The sequence below is a fragment of the Oncorhynchus kisutch genome, linkage group LG19 (genome assembly GCF_002021735.2).
Source record: "Oncorhynchus kisutch isolate 150728-3 linkage group LG19, Okis_V2, whole genome shotgun sequence".
NCBI classification, from domain to species: Eukaryota; Metazoa; Chordata; class Actinopteri; order Salmoniformes; family Salmonidae; genus Oncorhynchus; species Oncorhynchus kisutch.
Window position 1 is genome coordinate 37,741,662 of NC_034192.2, and position 22,099 is coordinate 37,763,760.

Sequence of the window (22,099 nt, forward strand, 5' to 3'; positions counted from 1 at the left end):
AGTTTGACTAGATTGGTTAGAAGTTCATTGGGATGACTCCCGTCCAAATTGGTGCATGTGAATCCTTGAGTAGCCATGAGGCCCAATCTCACAATATTCATTTGAAATAGAGATGTATTTGATTCTGTAAAGCTGCAATGCAAGAAATCTACATTTTGATTGAACAGCCTCTGTCATGAAAGTGACCCACTGGGCACAGACGTCATTTTTTGTCTAGTTTCGATTTACATTTGGAGTTGTCAACTAACGTTGATTCAATGTGAAGTCAACAAAAAATGTCACCATGTTATTGGATTTAGGTTGAAAGTTGGGTGAAAAAAAGATGAAATTCCCTTACGTTGATGACGTTTTGCAAATCGAATCAGTTTTCCACATTGATTCAATATCATCACATTTCATATTTTTCTGGAAATGACATGGAAACAACGTTGATTGAGACAGTTCTTGCCCAGTGGGGAGCTGCAAGTTTCTCTGGTGGTGGTTACACTGTTACAACTACTTTGCAGGCATGATGTTAGGTTCAACGGTTCATTCCACTGCAAAAGACCTGAGACTGGGACGGAGATTTGTCTTCCAACAAGACAATGATCCAAAACATAAAGCAAAATCTACAATGGAATGGTTCAAAAATAAACATATCCAGGTGTTAGAATGGCCAAGTCAAAGTCCAGACCTGAATCCAATCGAGAATCTGTGGAAAGAACTGAAAACTGCTGTTCACAAATGCTCTCCATCCAACCTCACTGAGCTCGAGCTGTTTTGCAAGGAGGAATGGGAAAAAATTTCGGTCTCTCGATGTGCAAAACTGATAGAGACATACCCCAAGCGACTTACAGCTGTAATCGCAGCAAAAGCTGGCGCTACAAAGTATTAACTTAAGGGGGCTGAATAATTTTGCACGCCCAATTTTTCAGTTTTTGATTTGTTAAAAAAGTTTGAAATATCCAATAAATGTCGTTCCACTTCATGATTGTGTCCCACTTGTTGTTGATTCCTCACAAAAAAATACAGTTTTATATCTTTATGTTTGAAGCCTGAAATGTGGCAAAAGGTCGCAAAGTTCAAGGGGGCCGAATACTTTCGCAAGGCACTGTATATATATATCTGTTGTGAATCCGGTTGTGACTGGAAAAAAATGCCATTGTCAAGGCAGCACTTCCTAAGGTTGTCAGACCAGGACTGGCACACTCACTCAACTGAGTGAGGGAGTTCTGTAGGGAGAGAGAGGCTACATAAAGTTATTGTGTTTAGTAGTGTTATTGGTCAGAGGAAGGCCCGAAAAAATTGTCAAAGACTCCAGCCACCCGAAGTCACAGTCTGTTCTCTCTGCTACCACACATAAGCGGTAGCCTGCCGGAGCGCTAAGTCTTGGACCCAAAAGGCTCCTGAACAACTTCTACCCCAAAGCCTTAAGACTGTTGAACAGTTCATTAAATGGCTACCCAGACTTTCTGCATTTGACCCCCTACCTACATGTACATAGTACTTCAATCAATCCCCTAACTCAATCAACCACACCAACTACCTCATACCCCAGTACACTGACTCTGTACCGGTACTCCTTGTATATAGCCTGTATAAAGCCTCGTTATTGTTATTTTATTGTGTTACTATTTTCTTTTGATCTATTTATAAATGTTCTCACTTTTAACTGCATTGTTGGGAAAAGACTCATAAGTAAGCAGTTCATGGTAAAGTCTACACTTGTATTCAGCGCATTTGATGAATACATTTGATTTGATTTGATTTGGACAGGGGGGGATAGCCAACTCCCATCTCTCAGTAGCAAACAAGTACAGAATGAGAGACAACTGACACATACTGAACGGCCTGAGGGGTGTTTTACACAGATCTTCTGGATTCACCTGCTCCTCTACATGATTCACAGCAGAGTCTTCAGCTGGTGTTTGCTTCTCATAGAGCTCAGCATCATCAGCCTGAAGCAGAACAGTTAACACTGCATCACAACCTCTCTGGAACTGTATTCTGCATAAAGGCTTTAATTCTGGTATCGGAACAGTCCTTGCCCTCCTGATGACCTCACCTCTCTGTTAATGATGACATGCCACGCTCCTTTACTCTCATCCAGCTGGATATTGCTGGGGGTCACACGGGTCACATGACTCGGTTCTTTTTCCGGAGGTAAGAGAGGGCAGTCCATAACCTGTTCATTGTCACTAGGCTCCCTTGAAACCACTGAGCTACAGGGAGGGAGGGAGGGAGATGAGGAGGGGAAAGTATCAGTTTGACTAGATTGGTTAGAAGTTCATTGGGATGACTCCCGTCCAAATTGGTGCATGTGAATCCTTGAGTAGCCATGAGGCCCAATCTCACAATATTCATTTGAAATAGAGATGTTTTTGATTCTGTAAAGCTGCAATGCAAGAAATCTACATTTTGATTGAACAGCCTCTGTCATGAAAGTGACCCACTGGGCACAGACGTCATTTTTTGTCTAGTTTCGATTTACATTTGGAGTTGTCAACTAACGTTGATTCAATGTGAAGTCAACAAAAAATGTCACCATGTTATTGGATTTAGGTTGAAAGTTGGGTGAAAAAAAGATGAAATTCCCTTACGTTGATGACGTTTTGCAAATCGAATCAGTTTTCCACATTGATTCAATATCATCACATTTCATATTTTTCTGGAAATGACATGGAAACAACGTTGATTGAGACAGTTCTTGCCCAGTGGGGAGCTGCAAGTTTCTCTGGTGGTGGTTACACTGTTACAACTACTTTGCAGGCATGATGTTAGGTTCAACGGTTCATTCCACTGCATCGCAAGTCCCGCAAGTTTCTTCCTCACCTTCAGGGCTTCGTTTTCGGCCTTGACACGGCTGATCTCCATTTGAAACTCCCACACGCTTGACCAGGGGCGTCATGTACCTAGTCCCTGCCGCTGAAAAACATCCCCACAGCATTATGCTGCCACCACCATGCTTCACCATGGGGATGGTTCCAGGTTTCCTCCAGACGTGAAGCTTGGCATTCAGGCCAAAGAGTTGTGTCTTTCATGTGCCTTTTTGAGGAGTGGCTATCATCTGACCACTCTACCATAAAGGCCTGATTGGTGGAGTGCTGCAAAGATGGTTGTCCTTCTGGAGGTTTGTCTCATCTCCACAGAGGAACTCTGGAGCTCTGTCAGAGTGACCATCAGGTTCTTGGTGACCAAGGCCCTTCTCCCCCACAGTTTGGCCGAGCAGCCAGCTCTAGGAAGAGTCTTGGTGGTTCCAAAATTCTTAAGAATGATGGAGGCCACTGTGTTCTTGGGGAACCTCAATGCTGCAGAAATGTTTTGGTACCCTTCCCCAGATCTGTGACTCGATACAATCCTGTCTCGGAGCTCTACGGACAATTTCCTCGACCTCATGGCTTGGTTTTTGCTCTGACATCCACTGTTAACTGTGAGACTTTATATAGACAGGTGTGTGCCTTTCCAAATCATGTCAGAACAATTGAATTTACCACAGGTGGAAGTTGTAGAAACATGTCAAGGGTGATCAATGGAAACAGGATGCACCTGAGCTTAATTTCTAGTCTCATAGCAAAGGGTCTGAATACTTATGTAAATATGTTTTTTTTGTTTTTAATATATTTGAAAAAAATTCAAATAAACGGTTTTCGCTTTGTTATTATTGGATATTGTGTGTATATTGATGAGGAAAAACATTTATTTAATACATTTTAGAATAAGTCTGTAACTTAACAAAATGTGGAGAAGTGAAGGGGTCTGAATACTTTCAGAATGCAATGTGTATGGAAGTAATTTAGTGCCTATAAAAGGGGTTAAATATTTGTCCAAAAATACATAAATAATTCCCTGATCTTTCTTACAGTTCAAGTCAGAAGTTTACATACACTTAGGTTGGAGTCATTAAAACTTGTTTTTCAACCACTCCACAAATTTCTTGTTCACAAACTATAGTTTTGGCAAGTCGGTTAGGACATCTACTTTGTGCATGACAAGTCATTTTTCCAGCAATTGTTTACAGACAGATTATTTCACTTATAATTCACTGTATCACAATTCCAGTGGGTCAGAAGTTTACATTCACAAGTTGACTGTGCCTTTAAACAGCTTGGAAATTTTCAGAAAATGATGTCATGGCTTTAGAAGCTTCTGATAGGATAATTGACATAATTTGAGTCAAGTTGAGGTGTACCTGTGGATATATTTCAAGGCCTACCTTCAAACTCAGTACCTCTTCACTTGACATCATGGGAAAATCAAAAGAAATCAGCTAAGACCTCAGAAAAAAATGGTAGACCTCCACAACTCTGCTTCATCCTTGGGAGCAATTTCCAAACACCTGAAGGTACCGCATTCATCTCTACAAACAATAGTACGCAAGTATAAACACCATGGGACCACGCAACCGTCATACCACTCAGGAAGGAGACGCGTTGTGTCTCCTAGAGATGAACATACTTTGGTGCGAAAAGTGCAAATCAATCCCAGAACAACAGCAAAGGACCTTGTAAAGATGCTGGAGGAAACAGGTGCAAAATAATCTATATCCACAGTAAAATGAGTCCTATGTCAACATAACCTGAAAGGCTGCTTAGTAAGGAAGAAGCCACTGCTCCAATACCGCCATAAAAAAGCCAGACTACGTTTTTCAACTGCACATGGGGACAAAGATCGTACTTTTTGGAGAAATGTCCTCTGGTCTGATGAAACAGAAATATAACTGTTTGGCCATAATGACCATTGTTATGTTTGGAGGAAAAAGGGGGATGCTTGCAAGCCGAAGAACACCAACTCAACCGTGAAGCACGGGGGTGGCAGCATCATGTTGTGGGGGTGCTTTGCTGCAGGAGGGACTGATATACTTCACAAAATAGATGGCGTTATGAGGAGGGAAAATTATGTGGATATATTGAAGCAACATCTCAAGACATCAGTCAAGAAGTTAAAGCTTGGTTCGCAAATGGGTCTTCCAAATGGACAATGACCGCAAGCATACTTCCAAAGCAAAATGGTTTAAGGACAACAAAGTCAAGGTATTGGAGTGGCCATCACAAAGCCATGACCTCAATCCTATAGAAAATGTGTGGGCAGAACTGAAAAAGCGTGTGCGAGCAAGGAGGCCTACAACCCTGACTCAGTTACACCAGCTCTGTCAGGAGGAATGGGCCAAAATTTACCCAACTTATTGTGGGAAGCTTGTGGAAGGCTACCCAAAATGTTTGACCCAAGTTAAACAATTTAAAGGCAATTCTACCAAATGTATTTATTTAATTCACCTTTATTTAACCAGGTAGCAAAGTTGAGAACAAGTTCTCATTTACAACTGCGACCTGGCCAAGATAAAGCAAGCAGTTCGACACATATAACAACACAGAGTTACACATGGAGTAAAACAAACATACAGTCAATAATACAGTAGAAAAATAAGTCTACATACAATGTCAGCAAATGAGGGGAGGTAAAGGTAATAAATAGGTCATGGTGGCGAAGTAAATACAATATAGCAATTAAAACACTGGAATGGTAGATTTCACAGTAGATGAGTGTACAAAGTAGAAATACTGGGGTGCAAAGGAGCAAAATAAATAAATACATACAGTAGGGGAAGAGGTAGTTGTTTGGGCTATTTATAGATGGGCTATGTACAGGTGCAGTGATCTGTCAGCTGCTCTGACAGCTGGTGCTTTAAGCTAGTGAGGGAGATAAGTGTTTCCAGTTTCAGAGATTTTTGTAGTTTGTTCTAGTCATTGGCATTAGAGAACTGGAGGGAGAGGCGGCCAAAGGAGGAATTGGCTTTGGGGGTGACCAGTGAGATATGCTGTAACGCGTGCTACGGATAGGTGCAGCTATGGTGACCAGCGAGCAGAGATAAGGCGGGACTTTACCTAGCAGGGTCTTGTAGATGACCTGCGGCCAGTGGGTTTGGCGATGAGTATGAAGCGAGGGCCAGCCAACGAGAGCGTACAGGTTGCAGTGGTGGGTAGTATATGGGGCTTTGGTGACAAAATGGATGGCACTGTGATAGACTGCATCCAATTTGTTGAGTAATGTGTTGGAGGCTATTTTGTAAATGACATTGCCGAAGTCGGGGATCGGTAAGATGGTCAGTTTTACGAGGGTATGTTTGGCAGCATGAGTGAAGGATGCTTTGTTGCGAAATAGGAAGCCAATTCTAGATTTAACTTTGGATTGGAGATGTTTTATGTGAGTCTGGAAGGACAGTTTACAGTCTAACCAAACACCTAGGTATTTGTAGTTGTCCACATATTTGTCCACATATCCACATATAGTCAGAACCGTCCAGAGTTGTGATGCTAGGTGGGTGGGCAGATGCGGGCAGCGATCGGTTGAAGAGCATGCATTTAGTTTTACTTGTATTTAAGAGCAGTTGGAGGCTATGGAAGGAGACTTGTATGGCATTGAAGCTCGTCTGGAGGTTAGTTAACACAGTGTCCAAAGAAGGGGCCAGAAGTATACAGAATGGTGTCGTCTGCGTAGAGGTAGATCAGAGACTCACCAGCAGCAAGAACGACATCATGATATATACAGAGAAGAGAGTCGGCCCAAGAATTTAACCCTCTGGCACCCCCATAGAGACTGCCAGAGGTCCGGACAACAGGCCCTTAGATTTGACACACGGAACTCTGTCAGAGAAGTAGTTGGTGAACCAGGCGAGGCAATCATTTGAGAAACCAAGGCTGTTGAGTCAAATACTAATTGAGTGTTTGTAAACTTCTGACCCACTGGGAATGTGATGAAAGAAATAAAAGCTGAAATAAATCATTCTCTCTACTATTATTCTGACATTTCACATTTTTAAAATAAAGTGGTGATCCTAACTGACCTAAAATAGAGAAGTTTTACTAATAATTAAATGTCAGGAATTGTGAAAAACTGAGTTTAAATGTATTTGGCTAAGGTGTATGTAAACTTCCGACTTCAACTGTATATCCCTCAGATATAGGACAGACACTTCATCAAAGGGGTCCTAAAGTTCAAAATCAAATACTTAAACATTCCTTGGTATGACCATCTCTAGCGTGTTAAAAATTGGTTTATGTTTCTGCATATCTAAGCATTGGCCTATCTCTTGAGCTGTCTGTATTTCCTGACTGGAAACCAATGCTTCTCTGCATCTCTGCTAAAATCTGGGTTAGCGATTGAAAGGAATGTGAGTCTTATTCAGTACATTTAGTGATTGCTTGCTTTTCTAAAGTCTGCCACCCTTGCCAGCAGGCATGCCAGCTAAGATAGTTAGACTAGCTAGCTACTACTACTAACATCGATAGTCTGAAATGGCTTCTTGGTAGCTAGTTTTGAGGTTGGGGGATTCGGAACCTATCTGGGCTAGCTAAAGCCTACTTCATAAAATATCTAGGCGGCAAGTAGTATTACAGAAAAAATGAATAAAAATACATATATTTGTAAACAGGTCAAATCTTAGGTGGGACGTGCCCCTGTGTCCCACTTTGGTCATGATGCCTCTGCGCTTGACTTGTACAGTTTGAGAATCTCACCCACCTTGGTCTCGAACAAGACATGATTTAAGCAAGCTGTGAATGTCAGGGGCACAACTTTCACTGTGATACCAAAAACAGCATCGGTGTGCATTAGGACCATGAGTACGCCTCAGAGCGGTCGAGTAGACGGTTTGGAGGTTTCTGCCGGTGGTAAAGGCAAAGCTTCTGAAAGCCTGGCTGGACTAGCGTGGCAGGTTTGAACAGAGGCAGCTGCTGTTCGTCTGTATGTGTTGCACTCTTTCTCCAAGTTGTAAAAGCAAGCAGAGCAGAAAATGGCAACTCTTTAGTTGATGTCTGTTTAACTTAACAGAAAAAACCAAACTAGTGTTTATTCCCAGTGCAGGGCTAGTAGTGCAAATGATATGCAATGTTAACTAATGTTTCATCCCTTCTTGACTTTGGTGAATGAAATAGCTTGCTAGTTGCTACCACAGCCAGTTTACCTATAGCCTGTAGCTATCTGTCAGATAGCGATATGAGGTTTCTATTATTACTATCTAACAGCTGTTGTTTGTTTGTTGGTTTGTAGCCTTTTTGTCCCGTCCAAACAGAAGTAAATTAGCTTAGCTAGCTTTCGCCTGTTGATGTACCATTAGAGAGAGAGAGATGGCCAAAAGTACATATTATTTTTCCCTCATTCACACTAGACCTGAATGAAATGATGAAACCAGTGGCCAAACGATTGAAGACTGATAATTCTGACTTTTGTTTGTGCAATGTGAGTTTTTATTAGAGTCAGTATAGCAATGTAACGTTATTAATTTGTCAGTTTCTTTATCTAATTCCCTACTTTTCACACTGACACAGTAATAAAGAGCTCTACAGGCTTCCCTGTCATGGTGCACCCTCAGTACACAACACTATGCTCATCATGTCTTAGCAGTATTCGATGGTCTCAGCAGGGTCAGGCAGCCAGGGAAGACCAGTCTGTAACGGAGCTGAGGTGAATTTTTGCAGATACAACATGTTATTCTCTCTGTGCAGCAAACACAGGACAAGCCAGATGCTTCAAAGATTGAAACTATTTTAAGGCATTCTGACAAACCTCCAAACTGTAACAAGGGTTGATAAAGGCTTTTTTCGATGACACAAAGAATGTAAAACAAAAATGTGAGGAGGACCTGGTAGAAGCTATTGATGATGATGATGAATGAATATGTTTGAATGCCCGGTCATGTTCATATAACCTCAGACATAAATTACTGCAGTAATGTACTAAACTGTCAACTGCGTTAATTTTCAGCAAACATAACATTTGTAAATATTTGTATGAACATAACAAGATTCAGCAACTGAGACATAAACTGAACAAGTTCCACAGACATGTGACTAACAGAAATGGAATAATGTGTCCCTGAACAAAGTAACAGTCAGTATCTGGTGTGGCCACCAGCTGCATTAAGTACTGCAGTGCATCTCCTCCTCATGGACTGGACCAGATTTGCCAGTTCTTGCTGTGATACGTTACCCCACTCTTCCACCAAGGCACCTGCAAGCTCCTGGACATTTCTGGGGGGAATGGCCCTAGCACTCACCCTCCAATCCAAAAGGTCCCAGATGTGCTCAATGGGATTGAGATCCGGGCTCTTTGCTGGCCATGGCAGAACACGGACATTCCTGTCTTGCAGGAAATCACGCACAGAACGAGCAGTACGGCTGGTGGCATTATCATGCTGGAGGGTCATGTCAGGATGTGCCTACGGGAAGGGTACCACCTGAGGGAGGAGGATATCTTCCCTGTAATGCACAGCGTTAAGATTGCCTGCAATGACAACAAGCACAGTTCGATGATGCTGTGACACACCGCCCCAGACCATGACGGCCCTGCACCTCCAAATCGATCCCACTCCAGAGTACAGGCCTCGGTGTAACGCTCATTCTTTCGACGATAAACGTGAATCCGACCATCACCCCTGGTGAGACAAAACCGCGAATCGTCAGTGAAGAGAACCTTTTGTCAGTCCTTTGTGGTCCAGCGACAGTGGGTTTGTGCCCATAGGCGACGTTGTTGACGGTGATGTCTGGTGAGGACCTGCCTTACAACAGACCTACAAGCCCTCAGTCTAGCCTCTCTCAGCCTGTTGCGGACAGTCTGAGCACTGATGGAGGGATTGTGTGTATCTGGTGTAACTCGGGCAGTTGTTGTTGCCATTTTGTACCTGTCCCGTAGGTGTGATGTTCAGATGTACCAATGCTGTGCAGGTGTTGTTACACGTGGGCTGCCACTGCGAGGACGATCAGCTGTCCGTCCTGTCTCCTTGTAGCGCTGTCTTAGGCGTCTCACAGTACGGACATTGCAATTTATTGCCCTAGCCACATCTGCATTCCTCATGCCTCCTTGCAGCATGGCTAAGGCATGTTCACGCAGATGAGCAGGGACCCTGGCATCTTTCTTTTGGTGTTTTTCAGAGTCAGTAGAAAGGCCTCTTTAGTGTCCTAAGTTTTCATAACTGTGACCTTAATTGCCTACCGTCTGTAAGCTGTTAGTGTCTTAACGATCGTTTCACAGGTGCATGTTCATTAATTGTTTATGGTTCATTGAACAAGCATGGGAAACAGTGTTTTAACCCTTTACAATGAAGATCTGTGAAGTTATTTGGATTTTTACGAATTATCTTTGAAAGACAGGGTCCTGAAAAGGGGACGTTTTCTTTTTCGCTGAGTTTATATACCAGTGTAACTTAATTACATGCACTCAGAAATTGTATTCCTCTGCTGGAGGTGTAAAACACAAAAGGGGACATATTTGCATATGTTATGGTCTTGTGAAGGTTGGCTGAATTCTGGCAGAGTATGTCTTTCAGAGTATGTCAGATTCTCCCTTCTCCCTGTTTTTGTTTGCTTGTAAATGTTGATACTGGAGACTGTTATCAAACAAAACTATGTAACCAAGCATCTAAGAAATGCATTGCCATTATTTCAAAGGTTGGTTGTCCTCTTACAATGGATGGCAGAAATGTCAAGTTATATATCACTAGATTTGCCGTATTATAAGATTAAGGATATACTGGGCAACATTTATACGGTCTGGATGCCACCCAAAACCAATAATGAATGTTTCACTAAGATCCTAAAGCTGAGTGGGGTGTGTTGGGTCGGGGTGCTGCATGGTGGTGGACCCCTTGAAGTGATGGAAATAGTACCCAATTGTCATATTTGAGTAAAAGTATAGATACCTTAATAGAAAGTTACTCAAGTAAAAGTGAAAGTCAGCCAGTAAAATACTACTTGAGTAAAAGTCTAAAAGTATTTGGTTTTAAATATACTTAAGTATCAAAAGTATATGTAAATACTAAAATATACTTAAGTATCAAAGGAAAAGTAAAAGTATAAATCATTTAAAATTTCAAATATTAAGCAAAGCAGAGGGCACCAATTTCTTGTTTTAAAAATGTACAGATAGCCATGGGCACACTCCAATACTCTGACATTATTTGCAAAAGATGCATTTGTGTTTAGTGATTCTGCCAGCCCAGAGGCAGTAGGGATGACCAAGTCTTCTCTTGATAAGTGAGTGAATTTGACAATTTTCCTGTCCTGCTAAGCATTCAAAATGTAACGAGTACTTTTGGTTGTCGGGGAAAATGTATGGAGTAAAAAGTACAATATTTTCTTTAGGAATGTAGTGAAGTAAAAGTAAAAGTAGTGAAAAATATAAATAGTAAAGTACAGATACCCCAAGAAACAACTTAAGTAGTACTTTAAAGTACTTTTATCTAAGTACTTTACACCACTGACCCCTAGGGACAGGACAGGGCAACCCAGCTATTTTGAGTGCAAGTAAAAAGAGCTCTACAGTACTATTAGGCCAATGAGATTAATTATATGATATCCTGTTTCTGTGTGTTAATGTACATGTGTGGTTGTGTTTTTTTGTTGTTTTTTTTCACTTTTGTTTCCAAACCTTTCCCTGAGGAATATTTTTGTTGTATTTTTTAAATGGGAAAAATGTTTTGGGAGAGAGTTGAGGTATTGACTAGATTGGTGGGGGTCGGGCGTGCAGGTCTCTGATGCTGGCTGGGCGGTCTGGCAGAAATTTGATATAGAGGATGTCTTAATAAACACAATCAAAAGTCTTTGTACATGATTTTTAAAGAGTGGTTTGATTTGTTAGACTATTGGTTAAAGGTGCAACACAATATAGATTTCTGAATTTCCTTTGATCTTGTCTTATCAATCACTTAAACATATTTAACAATGATCTCTTACCTAGCTTCATGACTGGGGGCATTTTTGCATACTTTTTGTTGTTCTAAATACAGACAGCTAGAAGGGCCATGGGTCATATTGGATTATGTAGAAATGCAGGAAATTAGCTTTAGATGCCCCCCAAAAATCTGGGGGAGGACTCCCAGACCCCTAATCAATTAGAGGTCAGATACGTGTGGGAACAAAAGGCCATAGAGATAGATAGAGGACTCATCTTTGTATCCGTGCCATTATGGTGTATGTGACAGCATGGGCAGTGCCATTGAGGCTATCTCAATTTGGAAGTTCTCAATTTTCTTCTTCAAGATTGTCTGATCCCTCCCGATGACTCCTGATGACTCGGTTGGACATGAAGTGGGAAGTCCTACCCAGTTGACTACATTAAAATGGTGAAAGCCCTCAAAGTAGGTCTTCACGGATCCACCTGTGCCCGAAACCCGATCCAGAATTTTGGGTCGGATCTGACTGTCACAGGTCTCGAGTATGTGTCATTTTAACTGACTTGTCCGGAAGGAACAGTACAGGTCCAAACACGACTGCTGCAGCAGTAAAGAGATAGACATTTTATACGATTTGCTGCTGCTCTTGCTTTTCACGAGAGTGGAGCGTGGTGCATGTAACCTGTTGCTGTTGGACAATCATCAAAGCGGCAATAGGCTACTGTCATAGAGCCTCCGTTTGTGGCAAACGTTAGGATATATCTAATCAATGGAATTAAAATGACAGAATTAAAAGTTAAAGAAGGATAGGCTACAACGAACAAGAGCCAACAGTTAGGCTGCTACTTCATATTTGAATGGAGTTATTTATAACTGTAGGATGAGAATGTGCAATGCACTGCAGCCTCAATTAGCCCAGCTAGTTAACATTAGCTATCTTAACTGGCTTCTCCCGGTTTGCTGCAGTCAACACAGATACTATGTAATCATATTTGATGATAAATAAACTAGCTATGGCAGTTATTAGTCTACTATGGCATGAGTCTGATTGGTTGGTTACGGTCTCTCGTCTCTTCCTCCCTCCTCCCAGTGTACGTCACTCCCCAGCCTGCTTAGGGACACCCATTTTTCTCCCTCTCGCGCGTTATCAGCTCTGGTTAATAAAGTAGGTTAAAAATAATAATTCTGGGCTGCTTCCCTTACTCGGACCAGGTCGGGATCCGACCAGATCTATACAGAACGGGTGTAGTTGTCCTCGGGTCCATTCAGAACAGGCTTCTATATAAAAAAATAAACATTTGATGCATATTGGATCCTGGTGGGAAAGCCCCAAGCCCACTGCGGAATGGTTCCAAAGTTTTGGACCGGTAAAGACCTCGACCTCAACGGCAATGTCCATGCTAAAACAGGTTATATCCATGATGAGTCCTCCATCTATCTCTATGACAACAGGCACAACTCTTTATGTCTTATTTTGTGCCATGTGCGTTCACTTACATCAGTGCATTCATAAGAACCTAACCACCACGAAACTTCTATTCAATCAAATAAGCTTCATGTAGCAAATGAGCAATTACATTTTTTGTGTACCAAATTTGACACCCATTGACCTCCATACAAAACTTCCTTACTTTTGGCGTTGCCTCTTCCTCTCTGGTAGAAGACACTTCGAAGTACACAGAAATAAAGAAATGTGTCCGGAAATCCGACAACACCTTGTGTGAATGTTTGAGACATAACTCAACTACACAATTTACTAGCTGAAAACAAACACTTAGCACTTGACGGTATATAAAAGGAGACCATTGGTCACTGAATAGTCAAATGTTTATTCCTGATGGATAATACTGAAAAACAAATAGTACAAAATACCAAATTGTTATTATCATTGATAGTCAAGATCAACAAGGTCATGATTGATGTTCAGTGAAGATACTAATTTCTTATAGTAAAAGATACAATGTATTGAGAAACATAAATTAAAGCACAGGTTTCTCTGTGCACAATTAGACAGTTCATTTCAACCTGTCCCTGGATGACCAGCATGGTCTTTGTTCCTCTTTTTTGGAGTAGGTAGAATGTGTCCCCAACAACTGATACAAGGTCAGAGCTTTACAGATTTCAAATGGTCAAATTCAGGTTTGAGGCAAGGTTAAAATTATCTTATGTTGATCTTCTCTCTGATTAGGGAGCAACTTCTACCCTAGTCAGCAATTTCAACTTTCCCTCTCCAAAGAAATCCTGGTAAATATCAATTATCAAACGTCTCAAAATGTTATGAAAAGCACTCGTGGTTTTTTAACTGCTCTGGTTCGTCGAAGCTCTTTCCACACTGGGAGCACTGGTGAGCGCTGCCGGCCTTGTCTCTGTCTCCACTGTGGATCAGCTGGTGTCTTTTCAGGTACTCTACCCTGCTGAAGCGCTTCCCGCACGCCTCGCATCCGTACGGACGCTCGCCTGTGTGAATCCGCTGGTGCCTCTCCAGGTTGCCTAGGCGACTGAAGCTCCTCCCACACTGCTGGCAGCAGTGCTGCCTCTCTCCAGTGTGAACCACCTGGTGCCTCTCCAGCGAGCGAGAGTGGGTGAAGCCCTTCCCACAGAGCTCGCAGCGGTGGGGCCGTTCGGCTGCGCACACACACTCATGGTTCTTCAGGGCCCAGGCATGGCTGAAGGCGTGGCCGCACGAGGCGCAGGGGAACAGGGTGTTCTCTGTCCCTCCTTCCTGCAGGTGGGCGTCCCCCAGGGGGCAAGGGTGCTCTTCCAGCTCAGCCTCGTTTGCGAAGCCCCCGCCGCACTGCATGCAGAAATGCATCAGGTCCCCTGTCTCCTCCTCACCACTGTCATCCACGCTACCCGGAGCAGACAGGTGATGTAGGCCCTCGTCTGAGCCTCCCTGCTCCCCCATCCCCTCACCATCCCTCAGCCTCTTGGGCCAGCGTGGCTGCAGCTCCCCTCCAGCCCCCACTGGCAGTGACCCCTGTAATTCCTTCAGACGGGCACCGTGAACCTGCAGGGCATCACCATAGTCCCTCTCTGAGGCTGTGGGACTCTCCAGCTCCCCCTTCTGTTCCAGCCCATCCAGACCAATGTACTTCTGGCCCAGGCTGAACTCACTGTCTGCCACTACTTCCGGTTCAGGGGTCCTGGAGCCATGGTTGGAGCCTGCTGTGGGGGGGATCTTCAGGGCTGCCTGCTCGCGCCCTCTCTCTGCCCTCAGGGCCGTCTCCAGCCCACTCAGGTCCACCACACTCAGCGCCCCCTCTGACACCTCCGTTGGAGGGGACCCCACGTCCCACTCCTCCTCATCCCCCTCTTCAGGCCTCACGGCTAGGGGCCGCTTCAGGGCCACAGGGCTGAGCTCCATGTCTCCTACTGGGCCGAGAGAAGGAGAGTGAGAGTCTGTTAGAGGAGCAGTACTATGAGGGTGTATGCAAACATATTGTACTGCAGACACTTAAGAAAACCCCAATGTGAACACAGTGAAGTTATCACTATCCAGGAGGTGTGGTCATCATGTTTTTGGTTCTGAGCTTTCAGCTGGAGTCAGTACCTTCGCTGTGAGTTCTGGATCCATGGCAGTTCTGGTTGGGTGGGTCCATCTTCAGGGCTTCCTTGATCAGCCGCAGAGAGGCAGGCTGGTAACCCCCATCCACCATATCACCGGACTACAGACAGAGCAAAAATAAACTACATTACCCACCAGTACAGCCCCATAGACTACACAATAATGCAATGCAGAGTGCACGACCACACCCAGTATTTTTGTGCATGCAAAGTGCACTTTCACAAGTGCCACAAACAACGAGGGTCCTGTTTTACACAGGGCATTTTCTTTAAAAGTGTCAAGTTTAAACAGTTTGAGATACAATAAAGGTCATCTGTACATTGCATAGACGCAACTGCATGATCTCAGTCATGTAGAATACAAAACTGTGTTCGCACCCAAAATTATATTCATGTATAGTGTCTACAACGCTCTGCACTTAACATTGACTGCCCTACTGAACAAGTGCTTGAGCTACTTCTGCAGTTGAATATCAAATCAGTGGCTTTCCACCATCCACGCCATCTGCTGCAGTGTGTCTCATGGACTCAGAAAACAGCAGTTTAACAACATTCTCAGTCTCACCACACACAGATGATACGCACTGTTATTTTTGTAAACTAGTCGTCTCTGACACACTGACACTGTGTGTGCCACACAGATTACTTAGCACTCCTCTTCTCCCTCACCTCCTCTTTGATGATGTCCGTCTCCTCCCCCTCTCCCGAAATACAGCCCTCCTCCAATAGTTCTCCTTCTTCTTCCTCCTCGTCCCCAGGGACATGGATGAGGTACATCTGGCGTGCCTCCTTCCAGCCTCCCCCTGCTACTTCCCCGGCTGCTCCTCCTCCTTCCTCCCACACGCCTCCAAATGCAGGACCCAGCTTCTGCTTTCCTTCTGTGGAGGGGGAGAGAGGAAGAGAGGGGGAGGGAATGGATCGGGTGAGAGGAGGAGGAGGGGTTGAGCATGAAGGAGAGCGGAGAGAGAGGGAAGCAGTGATAGAAATGAAGGAGAGGAAGGAAAGCAGGGAGGGGAGGGATGGCAGGGAGTGGGAGAGAGGCAGAGGAGAGGGGGAGCAGAGGGCATGAGGAAGGGGAGAGTGGGGGGAGGGAGAGAGCATGTTGAACGAGAGCAGGAGGAGGGACAGCATGCAGCGGGAGAAAGCAGAGAGGAGGGAGAGGAGAGCAGTGACAGAAATTGAGGAGTTGGGGGAAGGGAGAGAGAGCATGATGAAGGAGAGGAGGCAGAGTACGGAGTAGAAGCGGGAGAGAGGAGGCAGCGGGAGTGAAGAGGGAGGGAGGGCGGAGGGGGTGGGAGTGAAGAGGGAGGGAGAGCGGAGAGAAAAATAGAGGATGTGGGGGCAGGGAGGAGAGAGGGCATTATGAAGGAGAGCAGAGATGGAGGGAGAGAGAGCAGTGGGGGAGGTGAGGGACAGAGAGAGGACATGAAGAGGAGGAGGAGGGAGAGTGGAGGAGTAGAGGAGGGAAGGAGATGAAGGGGAGCCGTGACAGAAATGGAAGAGTTGGGGGAAGGGAAATAGCATGATGAAGGAGAGGAGGCGGAGTAGGGAGCGGAAGCGGCGGAGTGAGTGTGAAGGAGGGAGGAGGGGGTGGGAGTGAAGAGCGGAGAGAGTAGAAGAGGGACAGGGAGAAAGGGGGGGCAGGGAGGGAGAGAGGGGGGGCAGGGAGGGAGAGAGGGGGGGCAGGGAGGAAGGGAGGGGGGGCAGGGAGGAAGGGAGGGGGGGCATGGAGGAAGGGAGGGGGGGGGCAGGGAGGAAGGGAGGGGGGGGCAGGGAGGAAGGGAGGGGGGGGCAGGGAGGAAGGGAGGGGGGGCAGGGAGGAAGGGTGGGGGGAGCAGAGAGGCAAAGAACAGAGAGAACATGAAGGAGGAGGAGATGGGGGAGGGAGAGCAGAGGAGTAGAAAGGGAGGGAGAAGGCTCAGTTTCTGCCAGATGGCTTCCAACATAACAAGTACCTCTTCACACAAGCATTACAGGCTTTTGACTTAATGTTACACAAGTAATCAACTTGTTAATTTGATATGCAATTACATATCATTTCAACAATTATAATATGAAGAATACCATTTTTTATTTTAGTTTTATACATAGGGCAAGACAAATGTGTAAAAAACGACTATATGGTCCGTGATGCTTTTGTGGCTGTACTTACTAAATATGAACACTTACGGGGCACTTCCATTTTTCGCTTTTTCCGCCCACCGTCCTCCGACCCTATCAAACCAGCATTGCGGCGATTCTCTGCCCACCCCATCCCGTACTTGCGTTCATTTCTCAGTTTGTTCTCGGTCAGTCGGAGTCGGAGTTTCAGAGCCTCCATTTCATTCCTATTCAGAGATATTTCCACCAGAAAGTCGTTCACCGTGTCCTGGAACAGTTTGGTGATCTCGCACACCGACGCTCGGATCAAACTGTCCATGACAGAGGTGAGGTGTGTCTGGAACGTCTCCACGGAGTCCGCCATGAGTTCGCTGCCGTGACGATCGATCTGGGGAACTGGACCAGACAGATATTCAACTGTTACACATGTACAGCATTAGTTAACTATGTTGACTGAGTTTTAACAAATTCACATTATCAGTGACACTAGCTACTGTTATTAGTCAGCAGTATCATATAGACCTAGTGGCCAACTAGTCTAATTTCTGAAAGACTACACTTTTTCTTGCTAACGTTAGTAATTAAGTAGGATCCTAGATACCACCTCACTACTCCCAACTAATAGACCGTTGAGCAAGACAGCCTAACTTCGTATGGAACGAGGAAGGACAAAAGCACACCCACCCATCACTCGAGGTTCAGTTAGCTAGCTACATTGCTGCCTAAACTAAAGCTTTAGCTAGATGGTAGCTGGCTAGTTAACTAAGGCAATTAACGTTACTATTGCAATAGTGAATACCACGAAACCAAACTGTAGCAATTCCGGCTAGCTAGTTAACGATCGTCGCGACGCTATCCTTCTTGAATACAACACAAGAACAGCTCAAGTGCTAACGTTAGCTAGTAACTAGCTAACATTAGCTAGCTACGCACCGTGAAGTCGCTGAAATCCGAATTTTGAAGTATTCGATAACTAAACACTGTTTGTTCTACACGACAACCGAGAAGAATGCACACTGTAGATAAGCCAAGAGACGAAACCCCAAAGGAAAAAAATAGATCCAACTTTATGTCCTCCCTTCGAAGCAGCGTTTTCTTTCTTGCCTCCTACACAGGGTTGCCAGTTCTTTTAAAAATAAAATAGCAAAAAACTAACCGAAACCCACCCACAAAGCCATAAAACTAGACCAATAAATACGGCATGAGAAGTTGCATTTAGCCAATAAAACCTTTTTCGAGCGAATTGAGGTGGATATCGACGTAAGGAGCAATATTCGGTTTTCCATCAAAATAATAGGCCTAATTTTTGTGAGCTAACTTGACTAATAAATTAATTCGAATATTTATTTAACTAGGCAAGTCAGTTAAAGAAAACATTCTTATTTTCAATGACGGCCTAGGAACAGTGGGTTTAACTGCCTGTTCAGGGACAGAACGACAGATTATGTATCAAGAGAAAAGATCATTCACCCTTATTATACTTGTAAATAAATCAATTTTACGCATGTGTTTAACTATAGGTACATCCAACCGGAGGGTTTTAGGGATGAAAGTTGGACAGAGGATCTCAAAATCTCTGCGCAAGAAACACTTGAATGAACTTCAAAATAATGTTTGGCTATTTTCTGGCAATTGTTCTGTTATTGTGCCAGATGTTAAGTCTACAACTTATTTGCGTGATTGACTTGTCATTTCAATAGACATAACCCAGGCCTACTGACTCAAATCTGGGTTTATGATTGTATTTTACCTTTGCCATGGTTTGGTTAGCTAGATGCAGGTTGCCCATTACCCCTGATCAGTGGCGATTTTGGCATGTAAATCTTGGTGGGGCAAACTCAAAAAGTCATTACAAAAACACAACACTAAACAATACATTAATTAATTGAACTATAACAGTGACAAACTATGCACACAAATGGTTAGGGCCTATATAAAGGCTAGCTGTCCCAACACCTTACCACTGCTACACATGGCTATCAGCGGAGCCTTGTCTGGCAGAAAAACTGTTATTTCGGCCTAATTTACTGCCTATAAAAAAAACATAGCTGATATGGCTGACTTGCTTAAACAAATGGGGTTTCTACTGACAATTGAGATGTACAAACTATGGCATATAAGGGGATGACGAGCGGACAAGAGGTAATCCGTCATTTAGATTAAGTAAAAAATACCTTGAAGTATTACGTTTATTTTGGGTATCTGTACTTTACTATTTACTTTTACTTCACTACATTCCTAAATACAATAATGTACTTTTTACTCCATACATTTTCTCTGACACCCAAAAGTACTCATTATATTTTGAATGCTTAGCAGGACAGGAAAAGGGTCCAATTCACACATTTATCAAGAGAACATCCCTGGTCATCACTACTGCCTCTGATCTGGCAGACTCACTAAACACATTCTTTATTTGTAAATTAAGTTTGAGTGTTGGTGTGTGCCCCTGGTTATTTGTAAAAAAACAACAACAACAACAAGAAAATGGTGCCATCTGGTTTGCTTAAAAATTTAAGGAATTTTAAATTATTTTTTACTTTTGATACTTAAGTATATTTAAAACCACATACTTTTAGACTTTTACTCAAGTAGTATTTTACAGGGTGACTCACTTTAATTTTAGTCATTTTCTATTAAGGTATCTTTACTTTTACTCAAGTATGACAATTGGGTACTTTTTTCATTACTGGCTATAGGCTACATGTGCACCACCAAGTTAGAACAGTAGGCTAAATTATGAGGGGAAAAGGGACCAAATGATTAGGGTGAGGCACATGGTCTGGCATTCTCTGGATTTTTGGTGCTTTCAAGACAACTGGGAACTCTGAAAAAAACAGGGTAGAATCATGACGTTAGTTGTTTTCAGGTCGGAGCTCTAGAAAGAGGCCCAAGTTCCCGACTTGGATTCCGAGTTGGGATGACCGTTCAAAATGTATTTTCCCAGTCGGAGCAATTTTTTTCTTCTCCAGAGTTCCAAATTGTCTTGAATTTACTGAAGTCTGAGATTTCCCAGTTCAGAGTTTACAGTTGTTTTGAACGTGGCAGAAGTCATGCTGGATTGACAGCATGGCCCATGTTGAATGTTTATCCTTTTAAGCCTGGAAAATAGACCCTTAAACACAGCCTTGGACCACACATCCACTCCACTGAAGAGCAAGCTAGTGATTGCTTTGCAATGCTTGCAGTTAGCCACTGATTCCTTCCCAACCACTCATGGTTGAATTTGCGATTTTCAACTTGTTGTTTAATGTTGGTCCAATGGCCGATGAGCACCGATACTTTTTATCTATAATTCCTCGTCATAATTTCTCTTCATAAGACAAGGATTGAAAAGGATTTGCCAGTAGATTGTCGACTTGATTCATGATGATGACTGCGAGCTTGCTAGCTAAAATTTTGAAAGTATGATGTTGACATGATCAGTCCAATCAAAGCTACTGTAGATATAACGTGATTTGAGATCATTTTATCTGTGGCCAATGACCTTGAGCCTTTTTGGGTGGGTACTTCTAATGTAACTCTATGGCAGCACCTAAGGGGCTTGGATTTAAGCTCTCCCCGTAGATTTTGCGCTGACGTAGTGTCACCATGAGTGACAGTGCACTGAGCCAATCATGGCGCAACTGGAGAACATTACCAACCCCTACTCTCCGTATTTTCCGATGGCTGCCCCACCACTACAGAAAGCACCGAGCTAGGCTGAAACACTTGCATTTTGGAGCTCCCTTACTCAAGAAAGCAAAAGAGAGACATTTTCATATGTGGCTTTATTAACTAAATTATTATTATTTATTTTTTTACATTGTTTGCAACCTGATATGTGACACCGATTAATCCCCAAATAACATGCAAAACAGGCAACCACAAAAAGCTAAAAAAGGTGGGGCTCAAAACATGACAGGTCGCCACTGTCCCTGATAGCCTACAGTAGCCTAGACAAGATGGAAGATAAACAATTTAATATCTTGCTTAGTTCAAACAGACTCATTTATTTAGCATGAATAGCAAGGTGCTTCTGTTGCCCAATAGCCTGCTGGAGTAGGTTATTGAGGATGGGGTCGCCATTTTACTGAATTATATATTAATAATATGGATATGAACTGAATAGGCCCATGCTTGTCAATAACAGCCAGTGATTTGTTTTACCTGTAGCCTAATCTGACTGATTTACCTTCAATCTAATGCATCATAACAACAGCTGATCAACAATTGCGACAGAACTGGGACCATGATCACAACCATGATCACAATTTAACTTCCAGTTTCATTAACTAAACATGTCCATTAAGAATTGCATAATAACACAATGGTACAACACAAAACTGAAGGTATAGGCTATTTTAAATCCGTTTGCCAGCTCCAGGTAGGTTACACAAGTGCCACAACTTGGTTTGCAATGACTTCAGTGATATCATTTCAACATATTTATTGTATCAAATGGTGGGCTACAGTAGCCGAAACAGGCATAGAAATTAATAGCCTACTTGATGGCCACAAGATGCAAATGTCCATTCGCCACATTCAATTTCCGTTTCATTGAGGACTTTTCCCTATATCAGAAGCACGTTCGGGAGTTCCATAACTTAAATTTACAAATGTTCACTCGTGCAGCGCTCGACACGCAAGAACTGAGCATGCGTAAAACTCTTCGTTTGATATGGTTTTCCATAAACATGTCGACATTAGAATGCAGTTTAACAATCACCTACGAACGGATTTATCTAATGCGCCTAAAGTCGTTTTCCTGTGCATTGTCGCCTAATTTATTGATGCGCATCAGTTCTAGCG

The 22,099-nt window shown here is 43.4% G+C and overlaps 1 protein-coding gene across 4 annotated transcripts; it reads right to left on the minus strand.

The window, feature by feature from the left end:
• Positions 1 to 13,453: 13,453 nt before the first annotated feature.
• LOC109864781 (zinc finger and SCAN domain-containing protein 22) lies at positions 13,454 to 18,463 on the minus strand. 4 transcript variants are annotated; one of them, XM_031798009.1, is made up of 5 exons: positions 18,242 to 18,463; positions 17,378 to 17,704; positions 15,878 to 16,086; positions 15,195 to 15,309; positions 13,454 to 15,013 (listed from the first exon to the last, which is right to left on the minus strand). In XM_031798009.1, exons 2-5 carry the CDS (start codon positions 17,670 to 17,672, stop codon positions 13,920 to 13,922), a joined length of 1,713 nt encoding a protein of 570 aa, XP_031653869.1. In that variant the 5' UTR covers positions 17,673 to 17,704; positions 18,242 to 18,463; the 3' UTR covers positions 13,454 to 13,919. The 4 variants fall into 4 exon arrangements, with proteins under 4 accessions (XP_031653869.1, XP_020308320.1, XP_020308319.1 ...); XM_020452731.2 differs by having other exon boundaries at positions 13,454 to 15,016; positions 18,242 to 18,462; XM_020452730.2 differs by lacking the exon at positions 18,242 to 18,463 and adding an exon at positions 17,993 to 18,212.
• Between the last annotated feature and the right edge of the window lie 3,636 nt (positions 18,464 to 22,099).